Genomic DNA, 24,388 nt, shown 5'->3' on the forward strand with positions numbered 1-24,388 from the left:
AAATAAGAAATAATCACGTAATCCAAACATTTCTTGGCGTTTCCAGGTTAGGCTGCAGTTGCAAGGTTGGGTTAGGCCCCATCTAATGCTTCCTTTTGTCCCTGAATGCCATGTCAGAACAAATCTGTCTTCCACTTCCTTCTAGTCCTGCTTGCCCCGCCAGGGCCCACCTGTCGGCCACTAAACCCGTACGCGCTAAACCATCGGCAGTCAGGTTTGCACGGCGGCAGGAGGGCCGGAGTATAAAATAAACCCCCCTTAACAAATCCACATTCCAAACCCACCGCGTCACGTAAATAACCCCCCGTTTGTCGAAAAAGCGGAAGTCCAAAGCAGTTGGTCGCTCGCTCCCTCGCTCGCCACCGCCGCGTTGGACTTTTCCCTCGCCGGAGAAACCGCCGCGACCACAGCCGCAACCGCAGCCACCGCTTTCGGAGGGGGAGGAGGAGAAGTAGGAGTAGGGAGGGAGGAGGCCATGGCGGGGAGGTACGACCGCAACCCCTTCGATGAGGACGACGTCAACCCCTTCGCGGTGAGTCGCCTGCTCCGTTTCTACTTTCTACCCGCCTCGCCGTGCTACCCCGCACCGCGCCTCCGTCAGCGCCGCGGTTCACCTAGTCTTCGGTTCCCTGGCTCGCGTGGATGTCGAATTTGGCCCGGATCGCCGTTGGAGTTGCTTGTTGCGGGTTTTCGCCTATAACCCCCTCGTTTCGCTGTTCTGGGTGCTCCGGTGGATCTGGTCGACTCACCGCCTTCAGGGCATCAGAGGGATTCGATGGATGGATGCGTTTATATGCGTGTCCTGTTGTGTTGGCCGATCGCGAGCGAGAGGGGCGGCGGGTGCCGGTTTCTTCCGTGTTTGTTTTGGGGTTTTTCAGGGTAGAAATGATTCTTAGACACGAAATCAGCACTTGAACTGGGATAAATTTGGTCTAATTGCAACGATGCGCTTTACTAGATGTGTAGAGCTTTGGAATTGGGCGATTTGCTCCAAATTATATGCCGCAAACGACAAAATGGAAAATACCTCGTACCTTCTTGCTGGCTGAAGATTGTTTTAGTACTGGCGTTCAGTGTGACCAGTGGTAATCGCAGTTTGGCGGGTGTCTATGGATCTGCTGCCGCTGAATGTGTTCCATTTTATACAAGGATCGTTATCTATACCGGCAGTCCGGATTGCTGTGCCAACTTTCACTGACAAGGATATCTGATTGTTCATAAGCTTCTAATAAACTGGTAGTTTTTTCCTTTAACTATTGTTTGGTTGATTTTCCTAATGTATGGTGCTCTGCAGGGAGGAGGTGTACCCCCTGCTTCTAATTCTCGGATGCCACCTCTTCCTCACGAACCTGCTGGATTCTATAATGATCGTGCCGCTACCGTGGACATACCTCTTGGTTCATCGAAGGTGCTTGTGCTTCAATTGAGTTTGTCAATTCTTTACTTAGCAAGATGTGCTCTGCAGCTTTGCCCAGTGAATTGAAAGGCCAGGCAGAACGCAATTGACCATTGACCAATGATGAATGCTCACACGATTCTTTGTCAATATGCTGTTGATTTCGAAATTGATTACTGAATTCTTTCACAGCGTGTCGTTGATTGCTTATGCGGTGCGTATGTAATGTAGGACTTAAAGCAAAAGGAGAAAGAACTGCAATCAAAGGAGGCTGAGCTTAACAAACGGGAAAGAGTATGTGTCTTTTGCTTGAAACTTGAAATTTCAGCTTTACACTCACATCACATGTTATCTGACATGTCATTTGAGTTATTGATTTGTTCAAACCATTGTTTTGTGAATTCAGAAGTTGTTTCATAATTCATTCAGTGATCAAAATCCCCTATGCTAAAGTAAAACCTGAAGTTCTTCTGGATGAAAATTTGTGAAGCTTCCCAGATACTGACAAACCATTGTGTTTAGATATGTAGACGGGTATAGCCAACAAAAGTTGATACGGCCTTGTCCAGAGTTGTTGAAGTAGTAACCATGATGCAGCATGGAAACTGGTGACCTATGGTTGACATGGATTTACCTCAGGCTCCCCTATAGTCCTTGCTGCTCTAACTATTGATCAGATCATTGACAGTACTTGCCTCATGCCACAGTGAGCTAAAACCATGGGATCTCTACGATGACACTTATAGCCCTATGAAGTGAAGGGCGGTTATGCTTGTGGAAACTGGCTATTGTTATCAAAAGGTTTCATATAGCCATCTCTTCATTAACCCAGACAATCAGATGATAAAATTCTTAACATGAATGTACAATATGCTGAATCTTTTGTTGATCATAACAATATGCTGAATCCAGAGTTAGCAGTGGTTTTATGTAATCAGTAAAACCTTTCTCGGCAATGTTTCATACAAAGCCCGGATGTGCTCATGAGCATTTACTTGTAATTCTTTCTTTAACTGTACTATCTGATTTTTATATTTTCCTGAAACCAGGAACTTAAAAGAAGGGAAGAAGCTGCAGCTAGAGGTATAGTTCTTCCTATAGCTAATGCAGTTAACTTTTGTATATTTCTAGCCATGATATTGATGGGAAAGAGGTAGATAAGATGTACAATTTGATTAATGAGGATATTTATCTGGAAGCTTGTTCCTGTCAACTTTAGTTAAGACCTTGAATGATTCAGTGAAAGGCTATTTCAGCTAATTTTGTCATTATGCTCTTGTTACAGTCCAATATTTCACTACCCTGCCTCTCAACGTAATAATATCTTCCTTTTCATTTGCAGCTGGTATTGTTATTGAAACGAAAAACTGGCCACCTTTTATGCCCATCATTCATCATGACATTTCAAATGAGATACCAATCCACCTACAAAGGATGCAGTACCTTGCATTTTGTTCATTGTTGGGTAAGTGTTGGTTCTTGTTTTACCTCTCCTCAAAATATCTAAACAATCATTTTGTAGATCTGTACTTTTGTTCAAATATTGCAAACACTATTCTTACTGGGGGCCTCACATTCGCATTTACACTGTCCAACTAATGCACTTACTTCCCCTGGATCAATGCGATTGCCATATCTCGTAGGGTGTGAATCTGCCATTGTCTTCTGAGAAGTGGCATGTGAAAACAGAATGGTATTTCAAAACGTCAACAAACTTTCCGTATGTTGACAATCTGTACTTTGTAACTATGCTTTGTTACCAAAATATAGTTTTCTAATCTAAATCTTATTACTAAAGCATAAGAATTTGGCTTTCTCTTCTTTTGGGTTGGGCTTAAACTTCCAATGGTCATGAAAAAAATGTCCAACAAATGCTAGTAATCGGATAATGGTGGGCCCAGATGGTCAGCTGATATTAGAATTAGGAGATTCGAGTCTAAGATTGTCGTGCATTGGCACAGATTCCTGATTTCTGCATATTTTGATGCCATGCAGGATTGACATTATGCCTCTTTTGGAACATCATTGCAACTACCGCAGCATGGATTAAAGGGGCAGGTATGGCTAAGTAGTACCTTACTGTCTACATCTTGTGGATCAACTGCTATCTGCTCTGACCCTTGAAACAAATCTGGCGGTTCCTTTCGATAGGTGTTGTCATCTGGTTGCTAGCAATTATCTACTTCATCTCTGGTGTCCCTGGGGCCTATGTGTTATGGTATCGGCCACTTTATAATGCAATGAGGTTTGTGTACATGCTTATGCTTTTGTCATTTTTACAAGTCGCTTCTTTGTATGTCTTTACACCTTATGCCACTGAAATTCATGTTACAGGACTGAAAGCGCTCTGAAGTTTGGATGGTTTTTTCTGCTGTACTTGGTAACAACCTTGCCATCTAGTATTACTCTTCTAGACTAAATGTGGTTTCCACATTTTTGATGCATTTGTTGCTGATATTTGATTCTTTTTTTTTCGTGACGAGCTAATATTCCATTCATCGCTAATGATCTTTGCCCCTTCCAGATCCATATAATATTCTGCATCTGGTCAGCTGTGTCTCCCCCATTTCCTTTCAAAGGAAAATCTATCGCGTAAGTGTTACATGATTACATCACTTATGTATAATTGAAATTACTTCTGTTTGTGCCATGCGTAAATATGGTAGTTATTCATTTATTCTGGCTACGCCGCAAAATTCGGACACACCGAATGCATCGTAAAAGAATTTTGTGTATTGTTATTCTTCAGTATCTTGACCATACACAAATACTTACTTATAAAAGGCACCACCGCCAAAGCCGTTGTGGCTCCTTTGTTACATATGCTGGATGTGCGGACTAAGGGTAGACACCCTACTACTTACTAAACTGAGAGAGATTACTTAAGTGTGTGGGATCAGCCTCTACCAAAGATTCCGATTGACAGTTGGTACGCAACCGAATTGATCCAGGTAATACTACCCTAAAGAATAGCAACACCACCTACTCAGTACATTGTCGCATATAGCACTTCCAGCACTGATTAGGTGGTGTTGCTATTTTTTAGAGTAGTATTGTCTGGATCAATTCGGTTGCTGCTCTAAACTGTTCATGTTAAGAATACTTAGCAACTCTCTTTCAGACTATCCGCTCTCTTTTCAAATCATAGATAGGTGGGTTTCATCTCCTCTTATCTACAACTCATTCACATTATCTAACTTTGCCTGTCATATTGTTTCTGGTGTTACAGTGGGTTTTTGCCGGCAATTGACGTCATAGGCAGCAATGTTATTGTGGGGGTAAGTATTTCTGTCTATGGAGCTAATTTGGCATGGCTGCTTTTCTGGGTGCATCCTTCCAGACCCGCGTCTCCCCTGTAGATGACTAGTCATTTACGTTGTCTCTACTTAAAAAAAACATTTTCTTCTGGCAGATATTTTACTTTGTTGGATTCGGACTGTTCTGCCTTGAAGCACTGCTCAGCATTGTGGTGATCCAGGTGCGTTTACGCATAACCTTTTTCCGTGCCTTCTGTTTCCTTCCCCGAGAGAGATTATCATTCTGATTTCTGAACTTGGTCACTTGGAATGCAGCAAGTATACATGTACTTCCGTGGAAGTGGAAAGGCTGCGCAGATGAGGCAAGAGGCAGCACGTGGTGCCATGAGATCGGCCTTCTGATAGAGCGGTCTCGCTGATGAATGGATGAGAATAGGATGTGCCAATCGTTGATGGCGTCTTGTCTTTGTACATTCCTATACATATCTGTGGGTGGCTGAGAGAGAATACCTGTAGCTATAGATCTTCTTGCATTCTTGTAATATATACGAGTGCTTCATTTCTTTCCTAGGCCCCAGATCCATGTGCTTTATATGTAGCTTAATCTTTTGGGAGATACAACTTCCACCATCACTATCCTGACGAGCTTGCTTGCAATGTCACTATATTATGGTTAATGTATGTGAAGTGCTAAAACTAGTTTATTTCGCCCCATGCAGAGCTGAAGCATCTTATTGCATTACATTACACTATATATCTAGTCTGTTAAATATAGCCATTACTACCTTTAAACAAATGAAAATGGGAGACGAATCTATTATAACTCTGGCGTGAGGTGGGATTTCATACTCTACTTTTTGGGGCGCCTCTCTATTTGCCGCTCATCGCAGGCTGCGCCTGCTGCACCTTGGCTCCGAAGCCGCACTTCCTGGTGAGGATGCTCCACGACCTCCGGGGCTTCCCGAGCCGCCGGATCTCCTGCTTCATGCTCACGCACTCCTTCTCCAGCTCCGACACCCGCGCCTTCACGTTGCTCATGGTCTCGCTTCCCTTCCCCTCGGGCGTGACCATCACCACCTCCTCGTCCTGGCCGGCCACGCCGCTGTCCACAACGGCACTGCCCTTGGGGACGATGGCGCCGGCGTTGCCGGGGTGGTGCAGGCGCGCGCCGTCGGTGGCCGTGGCGGCGTTGTCCGACACGAAGAACCACCCGGCGATGGAGGTGCGGAGGCGCAGCTGCTCGAAGAAGAGCACCTGCACCACCACCCGCAGCGGCAGCCGCTCGTTCTGCGCTGCGTGCGTGCACGCCTCCAGCGACAGCTTCTGGCAGTTCATCAGCCGGCACAGCTGCTCCCGCTCCGACTCCGACAGCCAATGGTGCGACTGCACGCACGCGGCTCAAATGTTAAGTAAGAGAGAGACAGTGATGAAATGCCAACGGAGCAAACCGAAATGTGTCCGTGAGTTGTTGTGACCTTGAGGTATATGTCCATGGCGCGGTAGATGCCGTCGTCGACGGTCCGCGCGTAGTCGGGCACCACGGCGGCGAGCGCCTGGAACTTGGCCAGCTTCAGGTTGGTGTCCGGCGCCACCTCCGCGAGGTACCCGTCCATGAGCTTGGCCACCATGGCGATCGGAGCCACGGTGGGCGGCGTCGCGGCGTGGGGCAGCCCCAGCTGGCTGCCATCCTCGGCCAGCGCCGGCGACGTGTACCCGGTCCCCAGCCCGTCCATCGACGACATGAAGTAGTCCAGTATCCTCTGCACGCAGTCGATGTCGTACAGCGTGTCCACGGTGTAGCCGAGGTTGGGCACCAGCAGGTCCTCGAGGCTGGCGTCCTCCAGCTGCGCGCCGATGCGCCGCTCCAGGTTCTCCCGGCACAGCGGGCTGGCGTGGAGGAGCATGGCCGTGCGGAGCAGCCCGAGCAGGAACTTGGTGGAGGTGACGCCCTTCTTGGTCGGCAGCAGCGCAATGATCTCCTCCAGGAAGTACCTCTGGTCGCCGTCGGACGTCCCGGAGAGGCTGGCGGTGGCGGAGCGCGGGGTGGCGCTACGGCTGCCGGCGATCCCGCCGTAGTCGCCGCCGAAGCTGGCGTTGCTGAAGCTGGCGCTGCGGTTCAGGCCCGGGAGGAGCCGCCCCGCGTAGAACATGATGGCGCCGGCGATGCTCTCGGCGCGCATGCTCTTGGCCTCCATGGCCTGGATCAGCCGCTTGAACATGGGCAGGCTCAGGAGCGACACGTCCTCGTACCACCAGTCCATGGCCGAGGCGGCGGCCGCCGCAGCCGCGCCGCGCGGCGTGTCGCCCGAGCCGATGCCGTTCCAGAGCGCGTCCCTGTCGATGCTGGCGCCCTTGGCGCCGTGCGTGGACCAGGCGGCGGCGTCGGAGGCGCAGGCCTTGGAGGCGAGCGCGGTGATGCAGCGGGGGACGATGTGGAGGTCCTCGGCGGCGGGGAGCACGCCCTCGCAGGCCTCCAGCGCCCTGACGGAGTCCTTCCAGTTGGCGAGCACGTCGGCGAGGAACGACTCGGCCTGCGCGATCAGGTTGCCCTCCGCGTAGTCGTCCGTCATGCCCAGGTACTCGGCGGCGCACCGGAGGCACACCACGTTGAGCGCGTTGAGCTCGATCTTGACGTCGTAGCAGAAGCGCGCCGCCAGCTCGAACGCCTTGGCGCCGCCCGGTATGTCGTCCAGCTGCAGCGTGCACATGCCGCCGCCGCCGCTGCCGTCCGACGGCGGCTGGTACTCGCTGATCAGACGCTGCAGCACGCCGCTCCGACTCAGCAGCGGGAACTGCATGCCCATAATGACGATCGATGTACCATCAGTTAGTCACATTAACGCGCGCAATCGATCGTTTGTGCAGTTCAGTTGGTGAATGCGAAATGTGACGGCGGCACACTCGATCGTGCTAACCTTGTGGAGATAAAAGGACATGTCTCCTACTTCGACAACGACATCACTCTCGAGCTCGGTCATGCATCTCCTGGGGAAAAAGTCAAGACGGATGGATCACGTAAACATCTGGGATGCTCGTCAAATTTGCATGCGTGCTCGTGATCTCGAAACTACGACTGAGAAGTATATGGATCGGATCTTATAGATCGAAACAAACGATACTGAATGGGATAAACCTATACGATGTATTTTGTGGCAATAATGCTACACCTACGAACGAGCTTACGAAGACTTACGTAACTTTTCCTCAATAACTCTCTCGCCCCCCCCCCCCCCCCCCATTTTAACTAGATGGGCCCCAGCCACTAATCCTAATCCAATTAACTACCACCAAGTCAGCCTTTACGTAAAAATCTCACGTAACTTTACGTGGGTCTAGCATCGCTCATTTTGTGGCGCGCGGGATTTCTTCAGCGCATGCATAAGATTGGACTTGATTCGCCAATGAAACTTTCCTTAAAATGGGCATTACATTTTCTCTACAATCGATATCCGCATTTCAAATCGAGCCGCCTAGACATGGAGATGAGGAGTGTTTTTGTCGTCTCCTCTAACCGTGGAAACTATGTTCTTAAAATCATGAGAGAAAGATGAAAATAATAATAATAAATATTTAAACTGAGGCAAAATACATATGCGTGATGATATAGAACCCACAAGAAAAAATTGGTCCAGTTGTGCCTAGAGAAAGATTCACATGTACAATGCATAAGAACATCGAGAATAATTCTGCATCTCGAAGTTCAGCGCGCGGCGGTAGAAAAATCAACCGAGGGAGAGGAGTAATCAACTAGGAGTATATGAATTATGAAATGAGGAAGGGGTATAACCATGTGAGGCCTTCGAGGACGAAGATGTCTGGCTTGGAACCCAGCTTCATGGTCACCATCTTCTTCTTCTCCCAGAATTATTCCACCTAGGCCAGTGGATCTAGGCCTTCTTCTCCCGGACCGAGCCAGGCGCCACCCCGGGGTAGGGTCTCTGTCTAGTGGATCTGGAGGGTACTCTTTTGAGGAAACGGAAGCCGAGGGAAGGGAGCGAGCAAGGATTTATTGGCAGGAAGAGATGGCGGTTGCGCATGCGGGGAGGGAGGTAGGGAGGGAGTACGTAGCTGAGGTGGCGCGCGCTGCAGGCAGATGCGCGATAGGACGAGCGATATGCATGCACGGACAGTTCAAAGCTTGGCCCTGGTCCAAAGGGGAGAGGTATGACTTCGCAGCCTGCATGTTCGATTTTTAATTTTTTTGTTAATCTTCCGTAGTCATGGGGCCTACCTGTCAGTCGATTGTGCATCGTGTTCTTGGTCCATCGGTCACACCCTGTATCCAGTGGCGAATCTACGAAGAAAATAGAGGGTGGGCTTAAAATTATTTTTTGGCAGAAAAGCATCCAATCTATTTATCTTCAAACATGATAGTACAACGAACACCAGAAATAATAAAAATTATATCCAAATTCATAAACTACCTAGCGATGACCAGAAGCAATGAAGCGAATCGAAGATGTCCCACCGTCATTGCCCCTCCTTCACCGGAGCGGGCAAAACTTGTCCTAGTAGACAGTCGGGAAGTCGTCGTGCTAAGGCCCCATAGGACCAGCGCACCAGAACAGCAACCGTCGCCGATGAAGAGTAATGTAGATCGGAAGGATCCAACATGAAGACACACGAAGGAGACGAATGACGAACTGATTCGAGCAAATCCACCAAAGACAGATCCGTCGGAGATACACCTCCACACGCCCGCCAACGATGCTAGATGCACCACCGGAATGGGGGCTAGGCAGGGAGAACGTTATTCCATCTTCAGGAAGACGCCGCCGTCTAGTCTTCCTGAGCAGGACAGAAATCCTACAAAACGCAAAAACACATCTAAAAGCGGAGCCCTCTCATCAAGGGCCGGGATCCACTGCACCCCATGGCCCTAAGGCCACTGATGAGGCGGACCAAAGGCGGCGCTGGCGGGAGGAAGAGGAACCCTATTTTTTTAGCCCCTTCCCACAAAAAAAAGAGTCTGCTTAAAATTGATTTAGTAAACCAGACTCTATTCTTCACCAAACTTTGGAGCTGTTCAATAAGACGGTCATTTCCTTCTAATCGTATTGTCTAAATAAGCCCAAAGTTTTGTAAATACTACTGCAAATATATGCCGTTTATCGAAATTGTTTGGGATTTTTTAAAATAAAATGAAAATTTATTCTGTAAGATAGCCATTTTATTCTATCGGAATTATTTTTTTAGGCCTGAAATAGATATTTTTGTATACTATAATGCAGTAGCAAGGGAAGGTCAAATACGGCTAGTTTCTCATGCATGACAAACATGTGAGGTAGGCAGGTTTGTTGGCTAGCTACTATCTCCGTTTCGAATGCACCCAGAATCAAAATTTTCTATTTCTGCACGTGAAGCTGTCCATGTGTAGATGGGCTAGGTAGTAGTAGAGAAAAATAATAATTTTTGGAGGGTAGGCTTTAACCTGTTGAAGCCTCCCTACTCGCTTTATTTCAAATTAAGTGTCGTTGATTTACTATAAAATTTCTCTACTCCCCCACGACACTTAATATGGAACGAAGGGAGTAGAGTCTATGTTGTGCAGATAGACGCTTGGGCTTGGGACGAACCGATGACTTGTCTCCTCTCCCAAGGTGCCAGTGTCATGCATCTGTTGGATAGAATTGCATGGATGACGTTTGCCTGGCTATATCCTCATAGTTACTAATTTCTGAGGAAACAGAGCCCTGCTAGAGCTTGAATTTAAAGACTTACTGGTACGTCAATTTTGCATCATGCTTTTTTACTGTTATTTATAATGTTTTGAAGTTATATTTCAATTTAGGGTTTTTTATTTCTGTGCCCCTGGTTCATTAGTTGTACTCATTCATCCCCACGCTCTTAACTTTTGCTCACTTTTCCCCACTCCCTTGCCCGAAACCCTCGACGTTGCCGTCGGGTCAATGCCTTTGACCGTTAACTCTGACGAGTGGGGCCGCGTAGGGCCGAGTCCACCTTTGACCGTGAACTCTGACGAGTGGGGCCGCTCCCGCGCCGCCCTAGACGAACCCGTATAGTGGTTTCGTATGCTGACCGTACAGTGATATTCGTATACGTGGGCGCATGCAACTGACCGCGGTCGTGGGGTAGCACGTGTCCATGGGACATGCCTGAAACGTCCCATCGTATAAAGAGGGGGAACCACCTCCCGGCGCATCGCCCCTACCATTTCCCCCAAATCCCTTCCCTGCCGCATCGTCTTCCTCTCCCCCACCAGCATCGTCTCGCTCTCCTCCACTTCCTCCACCGCACCGTCTCGCTCTCCCCACCGCATCCTCTTCCTACCTTCATCACCTCCATCTGTCCGATGGCGGACGCTCGTGGCGACGCCGGCGCAGCGGTCGGAGATGTAGTGGAGCTGCAGGGCGCGGTGACCGCGGATGAAGAGAAGGACGTTGGCGGCGTCCACGGCGGTGCGGGGAAACTCGCAACCGCTGCGGATGTGGAGAAGGAGGTGGCGGGCTCCGCCTCAGCGCTGCCGGAGCAAAAGGTGACAGGCATCGAGCAACGCAGTCCATCTCGATGCGCAGCCTGGCGAGGAGCATGAGGTTTTTGCACTTGCTTGTTAGTTGCAATATTTAGGATATTAGTTTGTAGAGTTAGTTGCATCGGTTAGATTGTGATTCGTATGGTAGTACAGATGGTTAGAGTAGTTGGTTTGAAGGATGGGCCGGGGTTTTCTGTATGGTGGGGGGATGGGGGTTTTTGTACTAGGGTTTTTTGGATTACATTCGTTGCAAAAATGTTAGATAGATCTGTATGAGAGATAGGGATCTCTGTGCTTCAATGCTACACAGATGTATGCTTATGAGATTTGTTTTTAATGCTACACAGATTGGGGTTTTTAATGCTACAAACATGTATGTTTATTAGATTGGGTCCCTATTAGATTTATTTTTTAATGCTACGCAGATTGGAGTTTTGAATGTCATATGCCCAAATGGAATCCATTGATTAAGAAGTTATTTGATTCATTAGTATATAAATTTATCCATAATATGTAGTTATATTAGCTCTGTTATTCGATGTGTGTGCATGATAATGGAAAATGCAAATAGGATCATAGTATATTAGCCCTATGATCAATGTGTCATGCGTGCATATCTAAATTTTCAATTGGCTTCTGTATTTACTAGTGATGGATGTAATTGTATATTCAGGAGGATGATAGTTGGGGGAAAAAGAGGAAGCTGGACCTTATTGGGTTCAAGGCCCCGTACGATCCAGGGTATAGTGGCAACAAAGAGTATGAGGTAAGCCTACTTGAAATGTAGATTGTTCATTTAGTTCCTTTGCCATGGTGTATATGAATCTATAATGTATTAATGCCGCCCTCACGAAAGTCCTGACTCCCCTTCCCAATTGATGTGATGATGTGTTTTAATTACTTTTGGTTGTTTGGTGAACTTTGTGTTGGGGAACGTAGCATGCAATTTCAAAAAACTTCCTACGCTCACGCAAGATCTATCTTGGAGATGCATAGCAACGAGAGGGGGAGAGTGTGTCTACGTACCCTTGTAGACCGAAAGCGGAAGCGTTTGACAACACGGTTGATGTAGTCGAAGTTCTTCTAGCTCCGACCGATCAAGCACCGAACGTACGACACCTCCGAGTTCTGCACACGTTCAACGCGATGACGTCCCTCGCCTTCTTGATCCAGCAAGGTGTCGAGGAAGTAGATGAGTTCCGTCAACACGACAGCGTGGTGACGGTGATGGTGAAGTGATCCGCGCAGGGCTTCGCCTAAGCACCGCGAGAATATGATCGGGGGTGTAAACTGTGGAGGGGGCGCCGCACACGGCTAACAATTGATGTTTTGTGCTTGTGAGGCGCCCCCTCCCCACATATATATAGGTGGGAGGGGAGGGGAGGCAGCCAGGGTGTCCTAGGGTTTGGCCGCCGCTCCCTAGGGGCTCTGCCATGCCTTGCACCCCCTTTCCTTGTATACGGAAGGGGGAAGGAAAGAGGGGAGAGGGGAAAGGAAGGGGGAATCCTATTCCTCTCTTTCCTTTCCTCCTCCCCTTTCCTTATCCACTTAGGCCGGCCCATATGGGGGGGGGGGGCGCACCAGCCCCTTGTGGCTGGTGCGTTTCCCCTCTTGGCCCATATCTTTTGCCGGGGGTGCCCGGAACCCCTTCCGGTGACCCAATATGTACCCGGTACCCTCCGGAACACTTCCGATGTCCGAATTATTGGGGAACGTAGCAGAAATTCAAAATTTTCTACGCATCACCAAGATCAATCTATGGAGTAATCTAGCAACGAGGGGAAGGGGAGTGAATCTACATACCCTTGTAGATCGCGATGCGGAAGCGTTGCAAGAACGCGGATGAGGGAGTCGTACTCGTAGCGATTCAGATCGCGGTTGATTCCGATCTAAGCACCGAAAGAACGGTGCCTCCGCGTTCAACACACGTGCAGCCCGGTGACGTCTCCCACGCCTTGATCCAGCAAGGAGAGAGGGAGAGGTTGGGGAAGACTCCATCCAGCAGCAACACGACGGCATGGTGGTGGTGGAGGAGCGTGGCAATCCCGCAGGGCTTCGCCAAGCACCGCGGGAGAGGAGGAGGAAGAAGAGGGGTAGGGCTGCGCCAAAAGGAGACGTTCTCATGTCTATGGCAGCCCCAAAACCTCAATATATATAGGGGAGGGGGAGGGCTGCGCCCCCATCTAGGGTTTCCCCCTTCAAGGGGTGCGGCCAGCCCTAGATGGGGCTTGGGGGGCGGCCAAAGGGGGGAGGAGTGCCTCCCAAGTCAAGTGGAGGCCCTCCCCTTTAGGGTTTCCCCTCTCCCATGCGCATGGGCCTTGGGGGGGCTGGTGCCCCTGGCCCATTAAGGCTAGGGCGCCCCCTTACAGCCCATGCTGCTGTATTGGACGTGGTGGAACATTTTCCGGACCTCCGGACCCCTCCGGAATCCTCCGGAACCTTCTGGAAGCTTCCCGGTACAATACCGAAAAAACCCGAACTTTTCCCGGAACCCGAACAACAACTTTCCATATATAAATCTTTACCTCCGGACCATTCCGGAACTCCTCGTGACGTCCGGGATCTCATCCGGGACTCCGAACAACATTCGGTAACCACATATATACTTTCCCTATAACCCTAGCGTCATCGAACCTTAAGCGTGTAGACCCTACGGGTTCGGGAACCATGCAGACATGACCGAGACGTTCTCCGGTCAATAACCAACAGCGGGATCTGGATACCCATGTTGGCTCCCACATGTTCCACGATGATCTCATCGGATGAACCACGATGTCAGGGATTCAATCAATCCCGTATGCAATTCCCTTTGTCCATCGGTATGTTACTTGCCCGAGATTCGATCGTCGGTATCCCTATACCTTGTTCAATCTCGTTACCGGCAAGTCTCTTTACTCGTTCCGTAACTCACATCATCCCGTGATCAACTCCTTGGTCACATTGTGCACATAATGATGATGTCCTACCGAGTGGGCCCAGAGATACCTCTCCGTTTACACGGAGTGACAAATCCCAGTCTCGATTCGTGCCAACCCAACAGACACTTTCGGAGATACCCGTAGTGCACCTTTATAGCCACCCAGTTACGTTGTGACGTTTGGCACACCCAAAGCATTCCTACGGTATCCGGGAGTTGCACAATCTCATGGTCTAAGGAAGTGATACTTGACATTAGAAAAGCTCTGAGCAAACGAACTACACGATCTTGTGCTAGGCTTAGGATTGGGTCTTGTCCATCACATCATTCTCCTAATGATGTGATCCCGTTATCAACGACATCCAATGTCCATGGTCAGGAAACCGTAACCATCTATTGATCAACGAGCTAGTCAACTAGAGGCTTACTAGGGACATGGTGTTGTCTATGTATCCACACATGTATCTGAGTTTCCTATCAATACAATTCTAGCATGGATAATAAACGATTATCATGAACAAGGAAATATAATAATAACCTATTTATTATTGCCTCTAGGGCATATTTCCAACAGTCTCCCACTTGCACTAGAGTCAATAATCTAGTTCACATCACCATGTGATTAACACTGACAGGTCACATCACCATGTGACCAACACCCAAGAGTTTACTAGAGTCAACAATCTAGTTCACATCTCTATGTGATTAACACTCAATGAGTTCTGGTTTGATCATGTTATGCTTGTGAGAGAGGTTATTAGTCAACGGGTCTGAACCTTTCAGATTCGTGTGTGCTTTACGAATATCTATGTCATCTTTGTGGATGCTACCACGCGCCATTTGGAGCCATTTCAAATAATTGCTCTACTATACGAATCCGGTTTACTACTCAGAGTCATCCGGATTAGTGTCAAAGTTCGCATCGACGTAACCCTTTACGACGAACTCCTTTCCACCTCCATAATCGAGAAAATTCCTTAATCCACTAGGTACTAAGGATAAGTTCGACCGCTGTCATGAGATCCTTTCCCGGATCACCATTGTACCCTCTTGACCAACTCATGGCAAGGCACACTACATGTGCGGTACACAGCATAGCATACTATAGAGCCTACGTCTAAAGCATAGGGGACGACCTTCGTCCTTTCTCTATCTTCTGCTGTGGTCAGGTCTTGAGTCTCACTCAATACTCACACCTTGTAACACAGCCAAGAACTCCTTCTTTGCTGATCTATTTTGAACTCTTTCAAAATCATGTCAAGGTGTGCTGTCTTTTGAAAGTATCATCAGGCGTCTTGATCTATCTCTATGGATCTTGATGCCCAATATGTAAGTAGCTTTATCCAGGTCTTCCTTTGAAAAACTCCTTTCAAACAACCCTTTATGCTTTCCAGAAATTTTACATCATTTCGGATCAACAATATGTCATTCACATATACTTATCAGAAATGTTGTAGCGCTCCCACTCACTTTATTGTAAATACAAGTTTCTAACAAACTTTGTATAAACCCAAAAACTTTGATCACCCCATCAAAGCGTATATTCTGACTCCGAGATGCTTGCTCTAATCCATGGAAGGATCGCTGGAGCTAGCATACCTTTTAGCATCCTTAGGATCGACAAAACCTTTCTGATTGTATCACATACAACCTTTCCTTACGAAAACTGGTAAGGAAACTTGTTTTGACATCCATCTGCCAGATTTCATAAATGTAGCTAATGCTAACATGATTCCGACGGACCTAAGCATCGCTACGGATGAGAAAACTCATCGTAGTCAACTCCTTGAACTTGTGAAAATACTCTTTGCCACAAGTCGAGCTTCATAGACGGTAACATTACCGTCCACGTCCGTCTTCTTCTCAAAGATCCATTTATCTCGGATTTCATGGTTTCTAACCATTTGTCGGAATATGGGCCCACCATCGCGTCTCCATAGCTCGTAGGTTCAGTATTGTCCAACAACATGATATCTCAGACAGGATCACGTACCACTCTGAAGTAGCACGCATCCTCGTCGTCCTACGAGGTTTGGTAGTGACTTGATCCGAAGTTTCATGATCACTATCATAAGCTTCCACTTCAATTGGTATAGGTGCCACAGGAACAACTTCCTGTGCCCTGCTACACACTAGTTGAAGTGACGGTTCAATAACCTTATCAAGTCTCCACCATCCTCCCACTCAATTCTTTCGAGAGAAACTTTTCCTCGAGAAAGGACCTGTTTCTAGAAGCAATTACTTTTGCTTCCAGATCTGAAATAGGAGGTATACCCAACTGTTTTGGGTTTTCTATGAAGATGTATTTATCCGCTTTGGGTTCGAGCTTATCAGCCTGAAACTTTTTCACATAAGCTTCACAGCCCCAGACTTTTAAGAAACGACAACTTAGGTTTCTCTAAACGGTGTCGTCTCAACGGAATTGCGTGGTGCCCCTATTTAAAGTGAATGCGGTTGTCTCTAATGCCTAACCCATAAACGATAGTGGTAATTCGATAAGAAACATCATGGTATGCACCATATCCAATAGGGTGCAGTTATGATGTTCGGACACACCATCACACTATGGTGTTCCAGGCGGTATTAATTGTGAAACACTTTCCACAATGTCTTAATTGTGTGCCAAACTCGTAACTCAGATACTCATCTCTATGATCATATCACAGACATTTTATCCTCTTGTCACGACGATCTTCAACTTCACTCTGAAATTACTTGAACCTTTCAATAATTCAGACTTGTGTTTCATCAAGTAAATACACTCAGCATCTACTCAAATCATCTGTGAAGTAAGAACATAACGATATCCACTGCATGCCTCAGCACTCATTGGACTGCATACATCAAAATGTATTACTTCCAATAAGTTGCTCTCTTGTTCCATCTTACTGAAAACGAGGCCTTTCAGTCATCTTGCCCATGTGGTATGATTTGCATGTCTCAAGTGATTCAAAATCAAGTGAGTCCAAACGATCCATCTGCATGGAGTTTCTTCATGCATATATACCAATAGACATGGTTCGCATGTCTCATTCTTTTCAAAACGAGTGAGTCCAAAGATCCATCTACATGGAGCTTCTTCATGCGTTCTATACCAATATGACTCAAGTGGCAGTGCCACAAGTATGTGGTACTATCATTACTATCTTATATCTTTTGGCATGAACATGTGTATCACTACGATCGAGATTCATTTTAGGTGCAAGACCATTGAAGGTATTATTCAAATAAACAGAGTAACTATTATTCTCCTTAAATGAATAACCGTATTGCGATAAACATAATCCAATCATGCTCAACGCAAACACCAAATCTCGATGGTAGAGGGAGCATGCGATGCTTGATCACATCAACCTTGGAAACACTTCCAACACATATCGTCATCTCACCTTTAGCTAGTCTCCGTTTATTCCGCAGCTTTTATTTCGAGTTACTAACACTTAGCAACCGAACCGGTATCTAATACCCTAGTGCTGCTAGGAGTACTAGTAAAGTACACATTCATATAACGTATATCCAATATACTTCTGTCGACCTTGCCCGCCTTCTCATCTACCAAGTATCTAGGGTAGTTCCGCTTCAGTGACCGTTCCCCTCATTACAGAAGCACTTAGTCTCGGGTTTGGGTTCAACCTTGGGATTCTGCACTGGAGCAGCAAACGACTTGCTGTTTCATGAAGTATCCCTTTTGCCCTTGCCCTTCTTAAACTAGTGGTTTTACTAACCATCAACAATTGATGCTCCTTCTTAATTTCTACTCTCGCGGTGTCAAACATCGCGAATAGCTCAAGGATCATCATAACTATCCCTGATATGTTATAGTTCATCACGAAGCTCTACTAGCTTGGTGGCAGTGACTATGGAGAACTATCACTATCTCATCTGGGAAATTAACTCCCACTCGATTCAAGCGATTGTGGTACTCAGACAATCTGAGCACATGCTCAACGATTGAGCTTTTCTCCCTTAGTTTGCAGGCTTAAGAAACTTGTCAGAGGTCTCATACCTCTTGACGTGGGCACTAGTCTGAAATCCCAATTTCAGTCTTCGGAACATCTCATATGTTCTGCGACGTTTCACAAACGTCTTTGGTGCCACAATTCTAAACCATTAGAACTATCACGTAGTCATCAAAACGTGTATGTCAGATGTTTCGCAACATCTACAGACGACGCTGAGGTTCAGCACACCGAGCGGTGCATTAAGGACATAAGCCTTCTGTGCAGCAATGAGGACAATCCTCAGTTTACGGACCCAGTCCGCATAATTGCTACTACCAACTTTCAACTAAATTTTCTCTAGGAACATATCTTAAACAGTAGAACTAAAGCGTATGACATAATTTGCAAAGACCTTTTGACTATGTTCATGATAATGAAGTTCATCTGATTATTGAATGAACTCCCACTCAGATAGACATCCCTCTAGTCATCTAAGTGATACATGATCCGAGTCAAACTAGGCCGTGTCCGATCATCACGTGAGACGGACTAGTCATCATCGGTGAACATCTCCATGTTGATCGCATCTACTATACGACTCATGTTCGACCTTTCGATCTCTTGTGTTCCGAGGCCATGTCTGTACATGCTAGGCTCGTCAAGTCAACCTAAGTGTTTCGCATGTGTTCCGAGGCCATGTCTGTACATGCTAGGCTCGTCAACACCCGTTGTATTCGAACGTTAGAATCTATCACACCCGATCATCACGTGGTGCTTCGAAACAACGAACCTTCGCAACGGTGCACAGTTAGGGGGAACACGTCTCTTGAAATTTTAGTGAGGGATCATCTTACTTACTACCGTCGTTCTAAGCAAATAAGATGCATAACATGATAAACATCACATGCAATCAAATAGTGACATGATATGGCCAATATCATTTTGCTCCTTTGATCTCCATCTTCGGGGCACCATGATCATCTTTGTCACCGGCATGACACCATGATCTCCATCATCATGATCTCCATCATTGTGTCTTCATGAAGTTGTCACGCCAACGATTACTTCTACTTCTATGGCTAACGCGCTTAGCAATAAAGTAAAGTAATTTACATGGCGTTATTCAATGACACGCAGGTCATACAAAAAATAAAGACAACTCCTATGGCTCCTGCCGGTTGTCATACTCATCGACATGCAAGTCGTGATTCCTATTACAAGAATATGATCAATCTCATACATCACATATATCATTCATCACATCTTCTGGCCATATCACATCACATAGCACATGCTGCAAAAACAAGTTAGACGTCCTCTAATTGTTGTTGCAAGTTTTTACGTGGCTTGTATAGGTTTCTAGCAAGAACGTTTCTTACCTACGTAAAACCACAACGTGATATGCCAATTTCTATTTACCCTTCATAAGGACCCTTTTCATCGAATCCGTTCCGACTAAAGTGGGAGAGACAGACACCCGCTAGCCACCTTATGCAACTAGTGCATGTCAGTCGGTGGAACCTGTCTCACGTAAGCGTACGTGTAAGGTCGGTCCGGGCCGCTTCATCCCACAATGCCGCCGAAACAAGATAAGACTAGTAGCGGCAAGAAGAATTGGCAACATCGACGCCCACAACTACTTTGTGTTCTACTCGTGCATAGAAACTACGCATAGACCTAGCTCATGATGCCACTGTTGGGGAACGTAGCAGAAATTCAAAATTTTCTACGCATCACCAAGATCAATCTATGGAGTAATCTAGCAACGAGGGGAAGGGGAGTGAATCTACATACCCTTGTAGATCGCGATGCGGAAGCGTTGCAAGAACGCGGATGAGGGAGTCGTACTCGTAGCGATTCAGATCGCGGTTGATTCCGATCTAAGCACCGAAAGAACGGTGCCTCCGCGTTCAACACACGTGCAGCCCGGTGACGTCTCCCACGCCTTGATCCAGCAAGGAGAGAGGGAGAGGTTGGGGAAGACTCCATCCAGCAGCAACACGACGGCATGGTGGTGGTGGAGGAGCGTGGCAATCCCGCAGGGCTTCGCCAAGCACCGCGGGAGAGGAGGAGGAAGAAGAGGGGTAGGGCTGCGCCAAAAGGAGACGTTCTCATGTCTATGGCAGCCCCAAAACCTCAATATATATAGGGGAGGGGGAGGGCTGCGCCCCCATCTAGGGTTTCCCCCTTCAAGGGGTGCGGCCAGCCCTAGATGGGGCTTGGGGGGCGGCCAAAGGGGGGAGGAGTGCCTCCCAAGTCAAGTGGAGGCCCTCCCCTTTAGGGTTTCCCCTCTCCCATGCGCATGGGCCTTGGGGGGGCTGGTGCCCCTGGCCCATTAAGGCTAGGGCGCCCCCTTACAGCCCATGCTGCTGTATTGGACGTGGTGGAACATTTTCCGGACCTCCGGACCCCTCCGGAATCCTCCGGAACCTTCTGGAAGCTTCCCGGTACAATACCGAAAAAACCCGAACTTTTCCCGGAACCCGAACAACAACTTTCCATATATAAATCTTTACCTCCGGACCATTCCGGAACTCCTCGTGACGTCCGGGATCTCATCCGGGACTCCGAACAACATTCGGTAACCACATATATACTTTCCCTATAACCCTAGCGTCATCGAACCTTAAGCGTGTAGACCCTACGGGTTCGGGAACCATGCAGACATGACCGAGACGTTCTCCGGTCAATAACCAACAGCGGGATCTGGATACCCATGTTGGCTCCCACATGTTCCACGATGATCTCATCGGATGAACCACGATGTCAGGGATTCAATCAATCCCGTATGCAATTCCCTTTGTCCATCGGTATGTTACTTGCCCGAGATTCGATCGTCGGTATCCCTATACCTTGTTCAATCTCGTTACCGGCAAGTCTCTTTACTCGTTCCGTAACTCACATCATCCCGTGATCAACTCCTTGGTCACATTGTGCACATAATGATGATGTCCTACCGAGTGGGCCCAGAGATACCTCTCCGTTTACACGGAGTGACAAATCCCAGTCTCGATTCGTGCCAACCCAACAGACACTTTCGGAGATACCCGTAGTGCACCTTTATAGCCACCCAGTTACGTTGTGACGTTTGGCACACCCAAAGCATTCCTACGGTATCCGGGAGTTGCACAATCTCATGGTCTAAGGAAGTGATACTTGACATTAGAAAAGCTCTGAGCAAACGAACTACACGATCTTGTGCTAGGCTTAGGATTGGGTCTTGTCCATCACATCATTCTCCTAATGATGTGATCCCGTTATCAACGACATCCAATGTCCATGGTCAGGAAACCGTAACCATCTATTGATCAACGAGCTAGTCAACTAGAGGCTTACTAGGGACATGGTGTTGTCTATGTATCCACACATGTATCTGAGTTTCCTATCAATACAATTCTAGCATGGATAATAAACGATTATCATGAACAAGGAAATATAATAATAACCTATTTATTATTGCCTCTAGGGCATATTTCCAACACGAATACCATTGTCCTATACATCAATCTTTACCTCTCAACCATTTAGAGACTCCTCGTCATGTCCGTGATCTCATCTAGGACTCCGAACAACATTCGGTCACCAAATCAGATAACTCATATAACACTACATCATCATCGAACGTTAAGCGTGCGGACCCTACGGGTTTGAGAACTATGTACCGAGACACCTTTCCGGTCAATAACCAATAGCGGAACCTGGATGCCCATATTGGCTCCTACATATTCTACGAAGATCTTTATCGGTCGAACCGTTATGACAACATACATAATTCCCTTTGTCCGCTGGTATGTTACTTGCCCGAGATTCGATCGTCGGTATCTTCATACCTAGTTCAATCTCATATCGGCAAGTCTCTTTACTCGTTCCGTAATACATCATATCGTGACTAACTCTTTAGTCGTTTGCTTGCAAGCTTATGATGTGTATTACCGAGAGGGCTCAGAGATACCTCTCCGATACTCAGAGTGACAAATCCTAATCTCGATCTATGCCAACCCAACAAACACCTTTGGAGATACCTATAGAGCATCTTTATAATCACCCAGTTACGTTGTGACGTTTGATAACACACAAGGCATTCCTCCGTTATCCGGGGGTTGCACAATCTCATAGTCGAAGAAAATGTATTTGACATGAAGAAAGCAATAGCAATAAAACTGAACGATCAATATGCTATGCTAATGGATGGGTCTTGTCCATCACATCATTCTTTTAATGATGTGATCCCGTTCATCAAATGACAACACATGTCTATGGTTAGGAAACTTAACCATCTTTGATTAACGAGCTAGTCTAGTAGAGGCTTATTAGGGACACGGTATTTTGTATATGTATCCACACATGTATCAAGTTTCCGGTTAATACAATTCTAGCATGAATAATAAACATTTATAATGATATAAGGAAATATAAAACAACAACTTTATTATTGCCTCTAGGGCATATTTCCTCCAGTCTCCCACTTGCACTAGAGTCAATAATCTAGTTCACATCGCCATGTGATTTAACACCAATAGTTCACATCTTTATGTGATTAACACCCATAGTTCACATCGCCATGTGACCAAAACCCAAAGGATTTACTAGAGTCAATAATCTAGTTCACATCGCTATGTGATTAACACCCAAAGAGTACTAAGGTGTGACCATGTTTTGCTTGTGAGAGAAGTTTAGTCAACGGGTCTGCCACATTCAGATCCGTATGTATTTTGCAAATTTCTATGTCTATAATGCTCTGCATGGAGCTACTCTAGCTAATTGCTCCCACGTTCAATACGTATCTAGATTGAGACTTAGAGTCATCTAGATCAGTGTAAAGCTTGCATCGACGTAACTCTTTACGACGAACTCTTTATCACCTCCATAACTGAGAAACATTTCCTTAGTCCTCTTTAAGGTAACTGAAAGTGCAAGTGGCACTTATACTATATTTTGGTGTGATGACAATGTGGTTAGTTGAACTAATATCGGTTGCTTAAGTTTATCTCAGGATATTGGTTCTAAGTGCCCACGATGGAGATGTGTGGCCCCCCCATTTCAAAAAGGGCAAAGGCGTGGTCTTTAGACGCTTCGAAGGTTTTAGTTTTGGTTTGCTTCGAGTCGTAGGAAAGACCACACTATTAAGAGGGGTTTGTGTGGATGAAAGTCGTGTGGGAATGCCATTGCCGAGCCTTACTCTCTTATCCTTCCCACTCCGACCACCTAAAGAACCTAGTGTGTGTGCTGTGGTACTCAGAAAGCTTGCAACAGAAAGTTACTGGGTACCCCGTGCGCACGGGGTACTGCGTAACTCTCTGAGTACCCCGTGCGCACGGGGTCTTTTGACCCCCGTGCGCACGGGGTACTGCGTAACTCTCTGAGTACCCCGGGCGCACGGGGTCTTCTGACCCCCGTGCGCACGGGGTGGTGTGATAGTCTCTGAGTACCCCGTGCTCACGGGGCTGACTTAGCCCGTGCGCACGGGGTCCAACGGGCAGAAATCCCGACCAGCTCAAGAACACTATATATAGGGCCTTCTTCCACCTCCAACCCTTAACGCTAATGTCTTGTTGAGCTCCACCATTGCTACACCCCATTTTGCTCAATACTCTCAATCCCTCCACCCAAACTTGTTGAAACTTTGGGGATTGGGAGAGCAAGACCCGATCTACAACTTGACCAAACCAAATCGCGTTCCCCACAACATTTCTTCCCCATTGACTTGTTACTCTTGGAGCTTGGGCTCCTAGGCGGTTAGAGGTTCCTCCGGAAGCTTCCTTGCTTGTGGTGTGCTCCGGAGAAGTTTGTAAAGGTGTGGTGGTCGCCTTCAAGACCAACCCCGAGTGATTCGAGGCTCATCCGTTGGGGGTGACTCGAAGGAGAATACGGTGAGCCTTCGGTGGCGTTCCGCAAGCTTTGGCTCCGGCACCGCTCCAAACGGAGAGTAGCTCTTCCCCAAGGAAGAGTGAACTTCGGGTTAAAATCCGCGTCCTCTCTCACTTGTGGTTAATCCTTTCCCGCACCTTACTTTGTGGTTGTTTGCTTGTTGGCTTGCTAATTATTTTGTTGCCTAGCATATTTTTCTTGGAGCTTGCTTGTCATATAGGTTGCATTCACCTAGTTGCATATCTAGTGAACTCTTTTATCCGCTTTGCCTTAAAAACGACAAGAAAGATTAAAATTTGTAGTCTCCTATTCACCCCCCTCTAGTCGACCGTATCGATCCTTTCAATAACTAAGGATAATTTTGACCGCTATCCAGTGATCTATTCCTGGATCACTATTGTACCCCCTTGCCAAACTCATGGCAAGGTACACAACAGGTTTGGTACATAGCATGGCATACTTTATAGAACCTATGGCTGAGGCATAGGGAATGACTTTAATTCTCTCTTTTATCTT

General features: G+C 47.1%; 2 protein-coding genes across 3 annotated transcripts; one reads left to right on the forward strand and one right to left on the reverse strand.

Annotated features, from left to right (window-relative positions):
* Positions 1–263: 263 nt before the first annotated feature.
* On the forward strand, positions 264–5,352 carry LOC123079377 (secretory carrier-associated membrane protein 2). Its single transcript, XM_044502148.1, has 12 exons — positions 264–532; positions 1,295–1,408; positions 1,628–1,690; positions 2,446–2,479; positions 2,739–2,861; positions 3,392–3,454; positions 3,548–3,641; positions 3,731–3,776; positions 3,921–3,988; positions 4,626–4,674; positions 4,809–4,874; positions 4,969–5,352. The coding sequence occupies exons 1-12, from the start codon at positions 476–478 to the stop codon at positions 5,053–5,055; spliced, it is 864 nt and encodes a 287-aa protein (XP_044358083.1). The 5' UTR covers positions 264–475; the 3' UTR covers positions 5,056–5,352.
* Positions 5,337–8,683, reverse strand: LOC123079375 (BTB/POZ domain-containing protein At5g03250). Of its 2 annotated transcripts, XM_044502146.1 has the most exons (4): positions 8,441–8,682; positions 7,569–7,638; positions 6,129–7,445; positions 5,337–6,036 (listed from the first exon to the last, which is right to left on the reverse strand). In XM_044502146.1, the coding sequence occupies exons 1-4, from the start codon at positions 8,497–8,499 to the stop codon at positions 5,524–5,526; spliced, it is 1,959 nt and encodes a 652-aa protein (XP_044358081.1). In that variant the 5' UTR covers positions 8,500–8,682; the 3' UTR covers positions 5,337–5,523. The 2 variants fall into 2 exon arrangements, with proteins under 2 accessions (XP_044358081.1, XP_044358082.1); XM_044502147.1 differs by lacking the exon at positions 7,569–7,638 and having other exon boundaries at positions 8,441–8,683.
* Positions 8,684–24,388: the final 15,705 nt, after the last annotated feature.

The sequence above is a fragment of the Triticum aestivum genome, chromosome 3D (genome assembly GCF_018294505.1).
Source record: "Triticum aestivum cultivar Chinese Spring chromosome 3D, IWGSC CS RefSeq v2.1, whole genome shotgun sequence".
NCBI classification, from domain to species: domain Eukaryota; kingdom Viridiplantae; phylum Streptophyta; class Magnoliopsida; order Poales; family Poaceae; genus Triticum; species Triticum aestivum.

Coding starts and splice junctions, on each gene's coding strand:
- LOC123079375 (XM_044502146.1), bottom strand. CDS start 8,499: ATGGTGACCATGAAGCTGGGTTCCAAGCCAGACATCTTCGTCCTCGAA. Junction 7,639..8,440: donor GTCCTCGAAGGCCTCACATG/GTTATACCCCTT, acceptor CTTTTTCCCCAG/GAGATGCATGACCGAGCTCG. Junction 6,037..6,128: donor CCATGGACATATACCTCAAG/GTCACAACAACT, acceptor GCGTGCGTGCAG/TCGCACCATTGGCTGTCGGA.
- LOC123079377 (XM_044502148.1), top strand. CDS start 476: ATGGCGGGGAGGTACGACCGCAACCCCTTCGATGAGGACGACGTCAAC. Junction 1,409..1,627: donor TACCTCTTGGTTCATCGAAG/GTGCTTGTGCTT, acceptor TATGTAATGTAG/GACTTAAAGCAAAAGGAGAA. Junction 2,862..3,391: donor TGCATTTTGTTCATTGTTGG/GTAAGTGTTGGT, acceptor GATGCCATGCAG/GATTGACATTATGCCTCTTT.